The sequence below is a fragment of the Boleophthalmus pectinirostris genome, unplaced genomic scaffold (assembly GCF_026225935.1).
Source record: "Boleophthalmus pectinirostris isolate CB_2022bp ecotype Guang Dong unplaced genomic scaffold, ASM2622593v1 HiC_scaffold_21, whole genome shotgun sequence".
Lineage (NCBI taxonomy): Eukaryota > Metazoa > Chordata > Actinopteri > Gobiiformes > Gobiidae > Boleophthalmus > Boleophthalmus pectinirostris.
In genome coordinates, this window is record NW_026571175.1 from 499,328 (window position 1) to 517,911 (window position 18,584).

The 18,584-nt window shown below is 42.9% G+C and overlaps 1 protein-coding gene and 1 long non-coding RNA gene across 3 annotated transcripts in view; one reads left to right on the forward strand and one right to left on the reverse strand.

Annotated features, from left to right (window-relative positions):
- The first annotated feature begins 5,936 nt into the window (after window positions 1-5,936).
- On the forward strand, window positions 5,937-6,538 carry LOC129410157 (uncharacterized). The gene is made up of 3 exons (XR_008632746.1): window positions 5,937-6,051; window positions 6,280-6,362; window positions 6,506-6,538. It is a non-coding gene; the product is annotated as an uncharacterized LOC129410157 (long non-coding RNA).
- A 1,871-nt stretch (window positions 6,539-8,409) lies between these two features.
- vps50 (VPS50 EARP/GARPII complex subunit) overlaps window positions 8,410-18,584 on the reverse strand; it is a 90,971-nt gene continuing 80,796 nt past the window's right edge. For both annotated transcript variants that reach the window (XM_020920700.2, XM_055157012.1), the window contains exons 26-28: window positions 10,562-10,683; window positions 10,166-10,355; window positions 8,410-9,809 (exon numbers count right to left, since the gene is read on the reverse strand). In XM_020920700.2, the coding sequence (XP_020776359.1) occupies window positions 9,690-9,809; window positions 10,166-10,355; window positions 10,562-10,683 (432 nt within the window). In that variant the 3' untranslated portion in view covers window positions 8,410-9,689. The remainder of the gene's footprint in view (window positions 9,810-10,165; window positions 10,356-10,561; window positions 10,684-18,584) is intronic.

Here is an 18,584-nt window from a genome sequence, read left to right on the forward strand (position 1 = left end):
GTCTTCACGGTATTCCCACAGACATTGTGTCTGACAGAGGCCCACAATTCTCCTCTCAAGTTTGGAAGGCTTTTTGTCTGTCTCTGGGGACTTCAGTCAGCCTTACTTCTGGTTATCATCCTCAATCCAATGGACAAACTGAGAGGGCTAACCAGGACCTGGAGTCTGCACTGCGCTGTGTCACAGCCCGTAACCCCACCACTTGGAGCTCATTTCTGCCTTGGGTCGAATACGCCCACAATTCCTTGGTGTCTTCTGCTACTGGTATGTCTCCTTTTATGGTGTCATTGGGTTTTCAACCTCCATTATTCCCTGTTCAGGAGACAGAAGTCGCAGTCCCTTCTGTCCAGGCCCATCTGAGACACTGCCGTACTGTTTGGAAGGCAGCCAGAGCAGCACTCAGACGCACTAGTGTCCGCAACCAGGAGTGTGCCAATCGCCACCGTGTACCGTGTCCCACCTACCAACCAGGGCAAAAGGTTTGGCTTTCGTCTCGTGACTTGCCTCTTCAGGTTGAGTCTCGTAAATTGGCTCCCAAGTTTGTTGGACCTTTCACTATAGAAAGAATCATTAATCCTTCTGTTGTGCGTCTCAAATTACCAAAATCAATGAACATTCATCCCTCTTTTCACGTGTCCCTATTAAAACCTGTGGTTTCCAGTCCTCTCAGCCCTCCGGCCGATCCCCCTCCTCCCACCCGGATCATCGACAATCACCCTGCTTTCACTGTGCGCCGTATCCTGGATGTCCGACGTCGTGGGAGGGGTCACCAGTACCTTGTGGACTGGGAAGGGTATGGTCCAGAGGAGCGATCTTGGGTTCCTCGGCATTACATCCTTGATGCCTCTTTGCTCCGGGATTTCTACGGGACCTTCCCTGATAAGCCTGGTAGGACGTCCGTAGACGTCCCCTAGGAGGGGGGGTACTGTCACGCCCCTGCCTGTCCTGAGTCTTCTGTGTGTGGATGTGGGCGGAGTCTGCTGGGAGCACCTGCTTTCCATCTCCAATCAAGCCTGCAACAAAGGCTCAGCTCTCCTGCCAGACTCTGCCAGACTGTTTCGTCTACCTGATGGTGATTCTCCTATCGGCTCAGCTTTTGATTTTTCCTCGCTGGCTATATGCTAACCTGCATTTTTTGTACTCCTAGTTCCCGCCTTTCTAGACTCCTGCATCCCGGCATCTGGCTCCTCATCTCTCCACCACCTGACCTCCCTGGTTAATAAACCTTGTTCCTTTTGCATTTTTGTTGTAGTTTTGAGTCCTTTTTGGGTCCACTCCAGTGTTACCTAACATCATTTAGTTTTCCGATCATTTTGTTAGTGAGCAGTCGAAACTCTCAGGTATGAAAACAAACTCGGCCTCAAAAAATAACCTAACTTAAGATAACCCAAAGCACCCCCTGCAGAGCACCACCCCTGGACTGGAGAGCATCTTTAGGGACAGGCTCTACCCTGTCCTGCGCCATGGACACACTCTGGATGTTGTTTGTCCCACACTCCATACGGCTGTACAACGCATCTCTGTAACTGAACTGATTTTATTGTTATGTGTTGTGCTGCCTCAAATAAATTTCCTTCAGGATAATAAAGCTTTATTAATCTTAAACGACAAAAGCTTAATGTTGACAATCTGAAATTATTTGAACATTTCTGCTTCTTGCAACTCTCCTTCAGATATGACTGAGTTTGTCTCATTTTTGTGTCTGTCCTGATTTTGTGCATTATTTAACGATCTGTCCATGAAATTACAATAATTTCAAATAATAAATCAAATATTTTGCTCCAACAGTTACTCTTTAAGGAGAAGTTTCCCCAAATAAAATAACTTGAGTAATTTCTTGGACCTCTGCTTTGTTCCTGAGTAATATTATTTTGAAGTAATGTTACTCTTAAGTACTTTTTTGGCTACTTCTTCTACATCTTTGCAAAGTGAAGTCTTATTAAAAGTCCTTTCAACTGGACTTTTGGGGCTGTATAATGGCAACACTTTCTGGAAAAAAAACAAAAAAAAAAACATCTGAGTTTCCTGACAGAGGAGCTATTCAACTTTGTGCCAGTGTTTGTTTCATGTGGATAGGCCATAGACTTTATAAAGAAGTGGACCAAGTGAGTGTGACGTCCCCCACAGCGTCTGGCTCCTCCCAAATGAAGCTTGAGATGCTCATGGTCACAGGAGCCAATCTGGAGCCAGACTCTGTACTAGGAATAGAACTTTTTTACATTTAATAGCTGTGCTGATGTCAGTACACTTCCCCCTCCTCTCTCTTTCTCCTCCTCCTCATCTTCCTTTTCCCACTCCTCCTCTCTTCTTCCTCCTCCTCTTACCCCCCTCCTCTCCTTTCTCACCTCCTCACTCTCTTTGTCTCCCTTCTCTCCTTCTCTCCTCCTCTTCCTCCTCTTCTCCCCTGCCTCCTTCTCCTCCTCCTCTCCATTCTCTGCAACACCTCCTCCTCTCCCACTCCTACTCCTCCTCTCCATTCTCTCCTCCTCTTCTTCCTCCTCTCCCAGCCTCTGTGTGAAGCTGATACTGGGACCAGCTCATTTCAGGCTTCATTGGGCTCCAAAGGCAAAGTGGAGACTCGGGCTGGTGATACAGTGATCTGATGAAGGTTGACGAGCACTAAGCTGCTTTGGAGGAACAGGAGCTGTGTGTGTTTCTGTGTGTGTTTATGTTTCTGATGATGGTTTCTTATGTTCTATATCACACACAACGGACTTTGTATATATATATATATATATATATATATATATATATATATATATATATATATATATATATATATATATATATATATAAAGGGTGTTACCTTCAGCATCCTTGCTACTGACTGGCTCTCTACTTGCAATGATACTTGCGAAATTCCAAATATAGAACTCGGCTCTAAATTCACCCAATAATTGCTAGCCTCGATGAGCTTAATTTGTCTGAAGCCAAGCACTGTGGGTGACGTCCCACTTCCTTGGTCCACTTCTTTATTTACTGTACATTCTTTAGTCTGCTGCTCCTCCTGCTGCTCCTCAGTCTGCTCTGTTTGATCTGAGCAACACAGGGGGTAGGGGGTTCTGGAGAGCAGGGGCCCAGGGAGGGTCTTATCCAATCTCCCATCATCTTAACACTTAACCAGAATGAAACCAGGTCTTAAACTGGGCTGTCCAGAATCTAAACCGGGTCTGAACCAGGACTAAACCAGGTCTGAACCAGGACTAAACCAGGTCTGAAGCCCCAGAGAGGGTCTTATCCTCAGTATTCTCTCTTCCCTGAAACATTTCCATTTTAAATCCACGGTGGGATTAGCGGCTCATGTCTTATGCATGTGTCTCTCTGAGGACTGTGGTATGGAGTAAGAAAGCTGTCAAAAATATTCGTGTGCATAAAATAGAAATCCGTGCGTATTTGGGAAATCCATGCATATTTGGCTGTAGTTGCGCATAAAATAAATATTTGTAAACTCTTAAATGAGCCCAGTCATACATAAAATATATTGTGTGTATTTTATCCATCAGAATATGAACTGAAAAATTACAACGTCAAGAATTACAATCACGAATTGAAAATTTATGATTACGCTTTCATCAGTACGAATACGAATTCACAGACGGAACTTTACTGTCAAAAATACGTCATCACTTCACAGACATTATCCATCGAGCAGAAGAAACATCGATCAAGATCAAGACTGTGCAGCTCAAGTTTGTAGCAGAGGGTAAAAACAGAGTAATAGCACAAGGAGCTACAACAGCGACCAACAAGTGGGTTCATTCAAATCTATTGTAAAAATGTCTTGTCTTGCCACATTGAATTCGGGAAACCGAACTCTGCTGTATAATATTGTGTAGAAACACCTCCTCTGAACGGGAAATTGCACCTATATGTTAGAAAACATAGTGGAGCCAGTTGGCAACATCAAATGTAACGTTCTCCCAGGGATCATTATCAAATATCAGGTTCTCTGTAGGTTTAGATTCAAACATTCACGGCTACAGCCACAGTGAGCATCAGTCAGTCTGAACCTTCAGCTGCATTTCAGACAATGGGTTTTTCATGAGTTATAATGGGTTATAATTAGCAAATCCATCCACGTCATGGTGACGTTAAACTTACCCGTAAATACTGTAAACATACCAAGGTGTTGCCTGTAAACACGAACATTAACTGATGCTGGAAGCTGCATTAAACTGTAATGTGTAACATTTCATTAGCTGTGACGTCTGTAACCAGGACAGTTTGGTAGTGTTTGGTGTAAACTGGGACATTTCAGCGTCCCGAGGAACTTTTGGTGGCATTTCATGCGAGAAATGCAGCTGCAGTGAAGACTGACTGATGCTCGCTGTGGCTGTAGTCGTGAATGTTTTAATCTAAACATACAGAGAACCTGATATTTGTGAATTAGCCCTGGGATAACGTTACGTCGGATGTTGCCAACTGGCTCCACTATGTTTTCTAACATATAGGTGCAATTTCCCGTTCAGAGGAGGTGTTTCTACACAATATTATACAGCAGTGTTCGGTTCCCGAATTCAAGACATTTTTACAATAGATTTGAATGAACCCACTTGTTGGTCGCTGTTGTAGCTTCTTGTGCTATTACTCTGTTTTTACCCTCTGCTACAAACTTGAGCTGCACAGTCTTGATCTTGATCAATGTTTCTTCTGCTCGATGGATAATGTCTGTGAAGTGATGACGTATTTTTGACAGTAAAGTTCCGTCTGTGAATTCGTATTCGTACTGATGAAAGCGTAATCGTAAATGTTCATTTTGTAATTGTAATTCATGACGTCGTAATTTTTCAATTCGTATTCTGATGGATAAAATACACACAATATATTTTATGTACGACTGGACTCATTTAAGAGTTTACAAATATTTATTTTATGCGCAACTACAGCCAAATATGCATGGATTTACCAAATATGCACGGATTTCTATTTTATGCGCATGAATATTTTTGACAGCTTTCTTACTCCATACAAGTGGGACTGATTTTAAAAGCTTGTTTTTAATTGTGATTTTAGTTTTTTTTTTTTTTACATAAATGTAATGCTTGTTGTCATGGCAACCCACCACCTGACCCAGCCACAACCAGATGAGTTGCAGTCAACACACCTGAGCTGAAGAGGGTGAGACCAGGAATGCAGAGGCTGCACTAGCAATTATCCATTTGTGCTGGGGTTTAAGTAGTGACCATTCAGATCAGACAGTCTGAGTCCTTTGACCCCAGATCTAGGGACAGAATTAGGTCATGTTTATGGAATTTAAAATCAAAATCTTCAAAAGTTCCTTTAATTCATATTTTTCCAGTGAGTTTTTGTTCACACTCAAAACAGAACCTTGGCTCTTTATTAACAGCCTTCCAAAACCCAAACATTTCCCAGAAGCTCCTGCTCATGTTCTACTAGACGTTAATCTCCAGTGTCTCTTCCACGCTGTAGTCTGCTGGGAGAAAGCCTCAAGAAGGAGACCGTGTGGTTGGATAAGCTGTAGTGGCTGCAGAGCTTGACTCACTCACATCTGTGACCGAGAAGAGGGCTCTAAACACGGTCCTGTCCATCATGGAAAGCCCCCAGCACCACCTGCACAGCACCATCACCAGACAGGAGAGCACCTTTGGGGACAGGCTGTTGTCTTAAATACACTGGAAGTCTTTTGTTCCATGCACCATACGGCAGGTTTACAGAGGTTTGCTTCATTGCTGCTGCTGAAAACTGAATGTCCTTCAGAATCTATAAAGTATCTATGTCTGTCTATAAAGTGCAGTTCCAAAGAAGAAAACACTCTCACACTTTCACATGTTTATTGAATCAGAATCACTTTGAATCATTTACAATAGTGCATTTACATCATGATCGCAGGTTTGCTCCAGTCCCAAGCCTGGACAAATGCAGACAGCAGCATCAGCAGGCTCCACACACAATACACACACACAAAACAGGCTGTGTAGCAGAGGGAGGGTCAGTGTGGAGGTCAGTATGGAGGTCAGTGTAGAGGGTCAGTGTGGAGGTCAGTGTGGAGGACGGTCAGTGTGGAGATCAGTGTGGAGGGTCAGTGTGGAGGTCAGTGTAGAGGGTCAGTGTAGAGGGTCAGTGTGAAGGTCAGTGTGGAGGACGGTCAGTGTGGAGGGTCAGTGTGGAGGACGGTCAGTGTGGAGGTCAGTGTGGAGGACGGTCAGTGTGGAGGTCAGTGTGGAGGGTCAGTGTGGAGGTCAGTGTGGAGGACGGTCAGTGTGGAGGTCAGTGTGGAGGGTCAGTGTGGAGGGGTCAGTGTGGAGGGTCAGTGTGCAGGTCAGTGTAGAGGGTCAGTGTGGAGGTCAGTGTAGAGGGTCAGTGTGGAGGGTCAGTGTGGAGGACGGTCAGTGTGGAGGAGGGTCAGTGTGGAAGGGTCAGTGTGGAGGGTCAGTGTGGAGGGTCAGTGTGCAGGGTCAGTGTGGAGGGTCAGTGTGGAGGGTCAGTGTGCAGGGTCAGTGTGCAGGGTCAGTGTGGAGGGTCAGTGTGCAGGGTCAGTGTGGAGGTCAGTGTGGAGGGTCAGTGTGCAGGGTCAGTGTGGAGGGTCAGTGTGCAGGGTCAGTGTGCAGGGTCAGGTGTGCAGGGTAGGTGTGGAGGGTCAGTGTGCAGGGTCAGTGTGGAGGGTCAGTGTGGAGGGTCAGTGTGCAGGGTCAGTGTGCAGGGTCAGTGTGCAGGGTCAGTGTGGAGGTCAGTGTGCAGGGTCAGTGTGCAGGGTCAGTGTGCAGGGTCAGCATGACTGAAGCCATCTAGGTCCTTTAGTCGATTAATCAGTCGATGGAGTCTTGGTCGACCAAAACTTGTATTAGTCGACTCATCATTTTATTTCAGACACAACAGACAGGAGAAGTGAGAAGGTGAGGTGAAGATTTGGTAATTTTTGGTATGTCTCTGTAAAAAGGCAGATTAAACTCATGATTCATATATTTAATCTGTCTTTATACAAATACATTGTTTCCTAGTACTTTTTTCTGTTTTTGCATGAGCTCGCCCTGCAGGTACAGACAGAGGAGCTTTGAGAGATTTTGCCACACCCCCACCCAATAAAGAATTTTGTCTGTCAGTCTTAAGTCCTGTGCTCTTTGAATGCATCATGTTGGTAGGGGTCAGTAGGGGTCGGAAGGGGTCAGCAGGGGTCAGTAGGGGTCAGCAGTGGTCAGTAGGGGTCAGCAGTGGTCAGCAGGGGTCAGTGACAGTCTGCTGTAGTGTCATGTTAGGTTTAAATGTACATTCTGCGAACAAAGTCAAAAGTACTAAAGCTCAGTTCTGTTCAAATACTGGTTTGAACAGTGCACTTTAAACAGAAATACAAACATTTAGTCTGGTCCACTGTTGAAACCACTCAGAACAAGACTCTGTGTGATTTCAGCCGATGTTAAAGCTGCACTACTGCTTGTCTTCACAAAGATGTCTTTGCTTTGTCTGGACGGTTCCATTGTATGGCAATAGTGTTGCCACAACACTAAAATCTCAAACTTGATTTCAATACTAAGGAACAGAGACTCAATACAGACTCCAAAACCACAATGGTAATAAAAGACACTATTCTGACAATAGGATGTGATTTTCAATAATAAATGGCAGTACTTTCTTTTCTTTTCCCATATTGTCTTGTATGTGTGTAACCCTCAGTGGTCCAGGGAGGTTCATAGTGTCCATGGGTGTAGACTAGTCTGTGTGCTCTTCTACTTGTTCTGATATAGCTCAATATCATTCTTAAGATGTTCAGAAAAAGTTTGCTTCTGTCCTGTGAATGGGACTGGTGTTATCACTTGCTCAAAAACACTTGCTATGCAAAACAATACGTCTCCATGGAGACAAGCAGTCAGGGCACCATCCACAAGAAGAGTTGTATAGTGCAGCATTTATTTATAAGGAGACATACAGTGCCATGGTCTGGCTTGTATAGGCTGCGCTCTCGGGAACAACTGAAAATGTTCCAAATTGAAATGAAACACAGAAGTGCAAGAAAAGAGTGTGCTGAAGCTGAGCAGACTGAGAACATGCACAAGCACTTTGCTCGAATTACAAAAGTAACTTTGAGAAGAGCATGTCAGTGAGCCAGAGCCAGACAGGGCACCCCCATTCATCACAGTCACTACTGGAATAATCACAATGAATTACAATCAAATTACAAAGGGCGGTAATTATTTAATTAAAGGAACTATGTTTGTCAGATTTAGATTTTAAATAAATCCATAAACTTGATCTATCTGTGTCCTCAGATATGAGGCAAACATGTTCAGCTCGAATATACTGTAGCTCTTACTCAAAGGGTAAAAACACAAGACATGATGGCCAAGTTGTTGAAGTTAGAATTTGGTATGTTATTAGGTTCTTTTTTTCAGACCTAGAGTGTTATTTCATACCTGACAGTTTCGACTGCTCACTAGCGTCTTCCTCAGAGAAACTGTCAGGTATGAAATAACACTCTAGGTCTGAAAAAAAGAACCTAATAACATAGAATATTGGAAGACCAAATGAATCTCATTGGACTGTTAGAATTTGGTGTTTTCAAGATGATTCTCCAATCAGAAAGCAGGATGAGCCTCACATGAGTCTCTCAATTGGGTTGCCAGGTTCAATGCTGAAATCCAGTGTGTTTAAACCTAAAAGTCCTCTCTCTGATTTGAATGGTCTCTACCTAAACCCAAGCACCTGCACCAGCCTGAGTCAGCGCTAGTGCAGCCTCTGCAGCTCAGGGAGGGCATTCTGGAGATTCTGAACTTTCACATGAAGACTGGCCAAAAACTTGTCTGTGTCCTCTATCTGCACGTTAAGGCTCTGGCAACCCAGGTGCAATTGTGATTGTAGGAAAAAAACTAAGACTTAACCCTACATACAGTTGCTTTGATAAAATGTTCCCTAATGTAAAAAGAAAAACAGCTGCTAACCCTGTAGTTGAATTTTAGACTCCTGCAAACAAGTTCTCAAATGTTGACGATTCTGGATGGGTTTAAAATGTGAATCCTGATTACAAAAACATTAACAGCAAATAAAATCACAATTAAATTACGTACTTGAGAAATCAAAGAGACTTTTTTTTTTTTTTAAATTGTGCAGCCCCAACTGCAAGTTTGTTTCTGATGAGTTCGACTCAAGCTGAATCCTTCTCCTTTGATGAGGCGACAGCTTTAGAGCTGGGGAGAAAAAACCTCAGCCTGCAGTGACTTTACTTGTCATGGAAAACAAAACTGGTTCACTTCAAATGGTTTTCAGGGGTCCAAAGTGGTCAAATAATAAGCTAATAATAATTAACAAGTAACTTTAGATCCACTCATTTATTCATTCAAAAGTATGTTGACCCTCTGGTGTAACTGTTTTACCAGCAGTGACCTTTTTACATTTATATTGTTTTATATTGTTGTGGCTAATGTATTAAATGTAATAAATCCCAAGCTCTATAGCCTTGTTCAGTATTATTATGGGATGGCTCGATTCTTCAGATCTGCTCATGTTTGGAGTGTTGCCATGGAGACCATTCAAATGTGTGGTAAATGAGTCCTCATACAGGGATGCCGGTGCTGCTCTCCAGTTAGGCTCCATGTGAGTCCACTTAATCTTTTGGACAGTCTAGAGAGGGACATCCCAGAAGGACCACGAGAAGATGAGCAGAAGACTTTGGGAGTGTGCAGGTCCAGAGAAGGTTCCTCAGTGTCCCTCCTTCTTTCCCCCCTCATCTCCTTCGATCTTTATCTCTTAGGGCGGTCGATGTCGTCGATGGCTGCGAGGAGTTTCTGCCGGGCCTTCTTGTTGATGTGTGAGCCCAGGCACACGTTCACCAGGTTAGCCAGCTGCTTCATGGAGTACTCCTGACACACAAACACACTGCGCTCAGCAACGTGGACTAGAGTCAGACACAATATGACAATAATATCATATATCACAGTATTGAAACAGCGTATTCCCTATCTTTAATACTGTCTGGAAAAATTCTCAACCCCTCCCCTCTCACTCTCTGCCCCTCCCCTCTCCCTCTCAGCCCCTCCCCTCTCCCTCTCAGCCCCTCCCCTCTCCCTCTCAGCCCCTCCCCTCTCACTCTAAAACCCTTGTATCTCACTCTCAGCCACTCCTTTCTCACTCTCTACTCTTCCACTCCTACATTCTACCCCTTCCTGTCCCAAACTCTACCCCTTCCTCTCTCACCCCCTCCCTCGCTCCTCTTTACCCTGTGGTTCTTGATGAACTGCTCCATGTCACCCTCGGTCAGGTAGTAGGCTTTGATGAAGGTCTCCACAAACTCCTTGTCAGGGACGGGCCTCAGGTCTGTGAGCTTCTCCAGCTTCATCAGAAACTGCTGGAAGTCCAACTGCATCAGCGCGCGCCCCTCATTACTGCACTTCTTCACATTGGCATAGCTACAGAGGACACAGGACGGGTCAAATACTACAGAGGACACAGAACGGGTCAAATACTACAGAGGACACAGGACGGGTTACATATAGAAGAATACATATGTCAACTTCTACAGAGGATTTATTGGGGACACATGGCACATGTACAGAGGACACGTACAGAGGACACATGTACAGAGGACAGGGGTGTGTAGACAGATAAGACGTACCCTTCGACCAGGGTGCGGTTGGCCAGCCGAATGCAGTGCTCCCACAGGACGTTGGACACAGCCAGAGGGATGCGCACATGTCTGGACACATCAGCCAGGCGCTGATGGAACTGCTCAAACTCCTGACACACAGGGACACACAGGGACAAGACTTAAGTACAAAAACTAGTATTGAAAGTAGATACTTGTTTGAGCAAGTATTCATAGGACTGAAATGTTGAGCTCAGAATCAGAACAAGTATAAGGGCACGGTCACATGTGTTGGTCCATTCAGCTGACTGGGGACTAAAGTTGAACCACTGATGCAGTTTTCATTTGGTGTGGATCACACTTTCATCACACTTAAGCTCAACCCAACTGCACCAAGAGAAAATAGAATATACCCCTCACCTGAGGGGTATAGGGGGAGGGGTTGGAACTGCATCAGATTTTAGTAATGTTTGGATTTTGTATTTGACTTATTCTGTGGACACACTGGTGGTACTGGTGACAGCATGGATCTATTAAAATAACTGGATAGAGTATTGTAAGCTTAAAGCGGTCTTGAGTTGCTTAGTGACCACTCATTGGTACTTCATCGAAAAAATCCCTCCTGCACAGAAAGGATTTTTCGCAAGAGCGCAATGTAATCACAAACTGCTTGTGTTCGGCTGACAAGGACGCACAGCTTTCAAAAAGGTTGGATTTTGTGGTGATACGAGACACATGGAAATGTTGTATTAGCCACAGCGCTTCACTTTATGAGCCTGTGTAACTGATTAGCCTCAACTCAACTGTTTTTCATGATCTGTCCCAGAAACTGATATATTTTTGTCCAATTATTTGAAACAGCAGCGATCATTAAATTTCTCTTCACTATACCTCTTGCTATGGCCTATTTCTCCCATTTTGATTGTGAGTCTGAGGTTTATTTTTGTTCATTTTCAGAGCACTGTGGAAGCTTTTTAAGATGAAAAAGTGTGAGTTGGGCTGAATAAAGGCTGGTTAATGTTCAGATGAGTGAACCATACTATAGTCCTCCAGGAGGTTGTCTCAGTATGATTCTTTAGTATGCACCAAATCAAACTGGTCGGCTTTCACAACAGAACAAACAAACAAACAAAAATAAATAAATTCACAGATGTTCCAACCCTGGGAACGCTTAAAGTGGACCAAATGGTGTAATTGTGAAAGCCCCTTCACCACATAGACTAGTATTTGCCCGTGGAGCACTGAGGGATTACATACATATAAGACCACATAGGAAAAGAAAAGAAAATACTGTGATTCAGTGCTGAAAATTACATTCTATTGTGTAAGTGTTTTTAATTGTCATTGAGCTGGAATCAGTCTTGAGTCTATTCCTTATGGCATAATCTATTCTCTGTTCAACAACTATTTAACTTCAACTCCAAATACAAAAAATGTCCGACCTTGAAGGGAAAAGTATGAATAAGTGCGTTTGACAGAGGAATAGACTGTGATCTGCTTTTACAAGAAAAGAAACTTGGACAAGTCTTCCCAAATGTGATGCAACATTTGTAATAGTGGTGCTCTGCCCTTGGCCAGAGCCTGGGAGCCTGAGCATAGCACCCTGAAGCAGCAGCAGGCTCTGGCTGCACTGTCCTCTCAACACTGGTGAGAAGTTAGCAAGACATGAATGAAATCAACTTCATACGACAGATTAGACCATCTAGTTTATCTAGTTTGACAATTGTGTTGAAGCTTGTGATTGTACTTCCTGGCTGGACATGGGCAGCAGATGTGACATACGCAGGTAATTCCATAACAGTTACCTAGCAACCTGTCAAAGCAGATCTGATGTACTCAATAGTTATTATTTCACAAATACAAACAACAGTAACTTCTTTATAATAGTAATAATAATGCTTTACCCTTGTAAGACCCAAAATCTCTTTAAAATCTTGTTCATTCACTCCACACTACTGTAGCCACAGCTGCCTTGGGTCAGACTGATGGAAGCGAAGCTACTAATCTGTGCCATCAGCCCCTCCCACCACTCGCAAACCACTTTCATATTAGGCAAAGTGGGCAAAGTGCGTTGCCATCGGGCACAATGATTTTTGACACTGGCACCCCATTTATGTTTAAACTATTACAAAAATGTGTTTCTTGTAGAGATGCACGGATGGGCTATTTTTTCATCCGCAACTGCGAAACGAAACTCATCATCCGCCCGCTGTCCATTTGCACCCAAGGTTTTGACCAATTTTCAAAACCGCACTCGCCCGCCATCCGCCCATTGATTTTAGATTTTAGAACAATCATATAGCAAACAAAGAAAGGAGCCTCGATAAAAATGCAAACTCTATAGCTCATTCATTCCAAAATTCACTCAACGTGCATGTTCACATTCTTAATTGTCTGTCACAAAACGCCGCTTGTTGCTCAGGGTTTAACTCCCTGTTCGGAACCTCATCATGAGTGCGTGGGCTCAATAAACGCGCCAGTTTGTTGTTCAAGAATCGTGGCTTTATTTGTCGTGATGCACTAAATAACAGGGCAATTGCTTCCTGACTCGCTTCGGTTGCTTTCCAACCGTTCATTTCACATACAGTAAAACAGACACCCGTACGCTCCGCGGGCCTATTCAAGAAGCGCGTGCCTCGGGGGCGCGCACGCAGTCACTCAGTCACGCTCACGCCACTCTAAACATTGCACATAGGAGTAAAGACGCATATCTCATAACACTTGACAGTATAGGCCACAGGTGTCAAACATAAGGCCCGGGGGCCAGATCTGGCCCTCCAAGACCAAGATGTGGCCCTTGGGTGATTTTCTACTAAAATATTTTAAATGTTGAATTTGAATTTTTCTTAAAGTTTCAGGTTGTTCATAATATTATAATATTATAATAAGAAAGAGTTCATCAATTAAAAAAGATTTCTGTAATAGATTTGCGTTTCTCTGCACAAATATTTTAACTTATTGTTTCTTTTGGGGTTTATATGCCATGAGTTTTCTAATCCGGCCCCTTTGGGATCAAAGTAGGTTGGATACGGCCCCCGGACCAAATGAGTTTGACACCCCTGGTATAGGCTCTATATATATATATATATATATATATATATATATATATATATATTTATTTAATAAATATATAATAAATATATATACTATATATATATTTTATATATATATTTATTTATTTATTTAATTTGAGTAGTTAAACCGCCACCCACCCGAATTTAATTAAATTATTATTTTTCGTCACGTCATCTGCCCGACCCGCGGCTATAAACGCAATCCACACATCTCTAGTTTCTTGTGCATAAATTGTTCCTGCATTCTGGACAGAATTTTGTATATTGATGACAGAGAGGAATTTTTTAGAACCTACTTCCTCTAATGTCTACATCCCTCCCCAACACACATTTCTTCATAAACAACAAATTTACTGATGCAAAATTATTATCAAAATGTACCACAGGCACACCAAACCAAGGAATGTTATAGCCACCTGCAAAGGTCCTATAGATAGACAGATACTTTATTATCCCGAACGAAATTCATATTTCAGGCAGAATACAATACATAATATAATATCAATTTATAGCAATTTATCAAATTATAGTGAAGCATTGTACAACCATATGAGTGTGTCGATGGTGCAGGACAGGGACAAGAGCCTGTCCCCAAAGATGCTCTCCGGTCCAGGGGTGGTGCTCTGGGTTATCTTAAGTTAGGTTATTTTTTGAGGCCAAGTTTGTTTTCATACCTGAGCGTTTCAACTGCTCACTAACAAAATGATCGGAAAACTAAATGATCCTCATTGGACTACTATGCTCAGGTCATGGACAGGAGCTCATTTAGAGCCTCTTCTCAGCCACACGAGTGAGTCAAGCTCTCACCCACTACAGATACTGCCTTTCTCACCAGCTTATCCAACCACATGATGTGCTTCTTTTTGAGGCTTCCTGTGCAGCAGACTACAACATTGAAGAGGACACTGCTTGCATGATTGTCTGGTAGAACATCAGCAGGAGTGTCTGGCAGATGTTAAAGTACAGCCTGCTCTCTCCCTTTCTGTGGAGCAGGTGTGTATTCTCCGACCAGTCCAGTCTGTGGTCGAGATCCAAATACTCTACAGCCTCCACAGTGTCCCACTCAATGTTGGTTGTAGTTGTGGCCTGCTCCTCCTGAAGTCCACCACCCTCTCTCTGGTCTTTGCAGTGTTCAGTTGACGCCGATGAGCCCTGCACCACACCACAAAGTCCTTTGAGCTGCCTGTACTCCCCTTCATCACCGTTCCTGATACAACCCACAATGGCTGTGTCATCGGAGTACTTCTTCATGTGACACAGCTCCGAGTTGTATTTAAAGTCTGACATGTAGAGGGTAAACAGTGTTGGTGACAGTACGGTCCCCTGTGGCTCAGAGATGCTGTCCCCCAGTCGGAAATACTGAGGTCTCCCAGTGAGGTCATCTGTAATCCAGCTAAACAAAAAAGAATCCACTTCCATCTAGATCAGTTTGTTTTTGAGCAGCAGAGGTTGGATGGTGTTAAATGCACTGGAGAAGTCAAAAAAGATCATCCTTACAGCTTTTCTTGGCATTCAGAATTCCTTTGACATCACTTGTGATCAAGTGCTTGTTGTTGGGGAAGCAATGTACTGTTTTTGTGGGTATAGCTACATCTGTGAAGAAGATATTTTCTGTAATGCAATCTGTGAGTCCCTCAATGTCCTCACCCCAGCTTTCCTGGAATTCTGCCCATTCACTGGACTGCACACAGTCTCTCAGAGCCACCTCAGTCTCAGGAGACCACTTTCTGAAATAGTGGGTGGTGGTGGTAGATTGCCTCATCACAGCCTTATAAGCATCATGCACACTGGCATACAAAAGATCAATCGTTCTGTTCCCTCTATATACTCTATATCTGCTCCCTATATTACACAAACTGACTCTTGTGAGCTTTAAGCCTGTTCCAATGTCGTTACCTTTTCAAAAACACACTTGAAGTTTTGTTTCATTCACACATTTGAGTAACCCTTTTATTATTAGTCTGTCTACATCTCTAAAGCTCAAAATGCTCTCTTATACGTTGTGATGTCATGAAGCAGTAGTTTTCAAGTCAACAGCTCCTTTTATCTTTTGTGTAGTACAGATTGACAATTCCAGGGCTGAAATCATCCAAATTAGTTTAGTGAATGTGTATGCAGTTAAAAAAAACACAATGAATTATTTCCACCATGACATCACAAGGTGGAACAGAATGTTTTCAGTTTGAGATAAAAGCTCAGCCTGAATATGCAGCATTTATAACTCCAGGTCTGTTTGTGACAGGTATGTTTAAAACATTATAACATGGATCAAAAAACAGCATAATATGGGAACTTTAAGGAGCATTACTATGGAGTCAAAATTGCAATTAGTACTGTAATTTCTACCAACAAAATCTCTTCTTATTCTGCATAAAAAATGCTAACCTTGCAGTTTAGTTCTGTACAAACATGTTCTGAAATGTGATTGTCTATTCAGATTTTAGTCTTTTAGACAAGCATTGTCAATGCCTGCCAGAAAAATCTGATATTTTCCCCAAGTTGTGCACACCTACCATCAAGTGTTCATTAGTGTAGTGGTCTTCCTTTAACATGTGCACCATAGTGTGGCAGACGTCTGGAGGGAAAACACAACAGTAATGCTATGGTCTATGGTCTAGGACTTCCACTACATGTACTCATATGACAGGCACACAGGGACTTTGGCTACATGCATTTGTGTGCTCAAATATTCATGAAAGTGTGCACCCAAGTAGTGCAGTATTTCCATAAGAATCACATAGTCACAAACACAGGGCTTATGACTGATTAAAAATGCAGGATATTAGACGCATATGGAGGAACGCAGAGGAACGGCTCTGTGGCTAACAGCCACATAACAGTTTAGGTTAGACACTTTCTCAATGGAGTCATTTGTGTCCATGTATTCCTCACCACTTTATATGCAAATGAGTGTGAGCGCGGAGTGCCAGTGATCAGCCTGTATTCAGCAGCATGTGATTGGACAGGTTGGTTAGTGCTCCTGCAGTGCACCGGCACACCACATACTATTAGCCCTGACAATAGCACTGTACGCTGGATGTACTGAGGCTATGGACCAACAACTCTGTGGGTTTGAAAACACACTGAGCTGTTGCAGTGATACAAGACATGTGTGAGAGTGAAGTGGTATTTAAAAGGCCTGTATTTTGCCATTTTCTGAGCTATGTTTAACACACAAACCCTGCATATTTAGTTTTTCTCCCAAACATTACCACATGACATGACCATGTGATGGTAATAAAGCTAAGAGCTCCACTCACTGTTTTTAAAGTCCATACAACTTCACTAGAATCATTTGGCTGATTTTAGCCCTGGAATTACCAATCTCTTCTGAACTAAAGGTAAAAGGTAGCTGGTAATTTGAAAACTACCCCTTTATGACATCATAATATGGAACAGAGTATAGTCCAAAAATCTTAATTTTGTCTTTTTATGTACATTAAATATAACCTAAGAAGTTAAAGTTAGTGGAAAGTGTAGACAAGCTAATAATGCAGAATTACTCAAACATGTGTGAATGAAACAAAACAAAAACAACACAAAACAAAACAACAACTCCAAGTCTGTTTTTGAGGAGGAAACAACATTACATCATGGTTTAAAGCTTATAGGTCAATTTTGCTTAATATAGGACCTTTAGAGAAACTGTATAAACAATTTTGATTTTAAATTCCATTAATATGACCTAACAGATACAACGTAAACATGTTCAAATTAAATAAAACTTTTACTAATGTTGATTTTTTATTATTCGAGAGTGAGAAAAACGTGGATGTGTCTTCTATCTGCAGGTTCAGGCACTGGCAACCCAGGTTCAGCTGTGATTGTAATACTTTTATTAAAACTAAGAGCGTTTACAGTTCCTTTAAAAGTGTCTGTATTGTTAGACAGAAAATGGGCTTTGAGTGGATAAATGGCACAGATGAGATTACAGCTGGGGTACCAGATTTCAAACCATGAAAGGAGGAGGGCTTTAAATCTATCCTGGTAGTTCCCAGCTCTTCCAATCCCTCTGGCTTATGGCTAGTATTCAGCAACATTATTTCTGAGGCGTGCGTTCAGATTGAGAAGAGCTTTTACAGATGGACAAGTGACACAGGGCGGAGCTGTCATTGTACAGTCAATCCACCAGCATCCCAACTGGTTAGATAACAGGCCCCTTTCTCTGGGTTTTAAATCCATCAAATGTACACTTCCACATTTTGAGCTGCACTATGTGCAGCAGTTGGAGTATGTCACAAATATAGTGGGGACCAGACAAAACATCCACATGTCATGTCACAAAGTCAGGGCCTGTATTCAGTTTTGCCTGTTTATTTGAATGTTTCTTGCCCCAGTCGAGATACTGTATAAGTAGCTCTTGAGGACAAAGTACATCCTCTTTTACGCATCTTCACAAATCTGACTCTTATTTGGCCTAGAGGAGAGCCTCCTCCTGCTTGTTGTCATGGAAATGCTTTTTTCCCCTTTGGATATATCCATTCACAGTATGACATAAAACGTCTCATGATAGACAACTGGAATACTGTTTTAAAGTTCCATTTCCATGGAGTCATATAGGTGATGTGCCACTTCCAGAAAGTGACATAAGGTACCTTTTAAGACCGCAAATAACACACACCACCGCTTTAACCGTAGTTTTTAGTAACCGTACGGTATAGTATGGTGTATTTGGTATTTGGCCAGCAGTGCAACGCTGCTGTGAGAAGTGCCCTTGTGTGCTCCTTCACACAGTAAATCAAAGTCAATTTGTGAGATGATGACAAAGCAGGAAGCAGCCTCACAACACTGGCATCAAGCATGATCCCTGTGACAGGAGCCAGAGAGAGCACCAGGGGTCACCTGCCTTCTACCTACCTACTTCCTACTGTGTCTCCCATCTCCTACTGTGTCTCCCATCTCCTACTGTGTCTCCTACCTCCTACAGTGGCTCCTGCCCTTTACCTCCCATGTCTCCTACCTCCTTAATTCCTACTGTG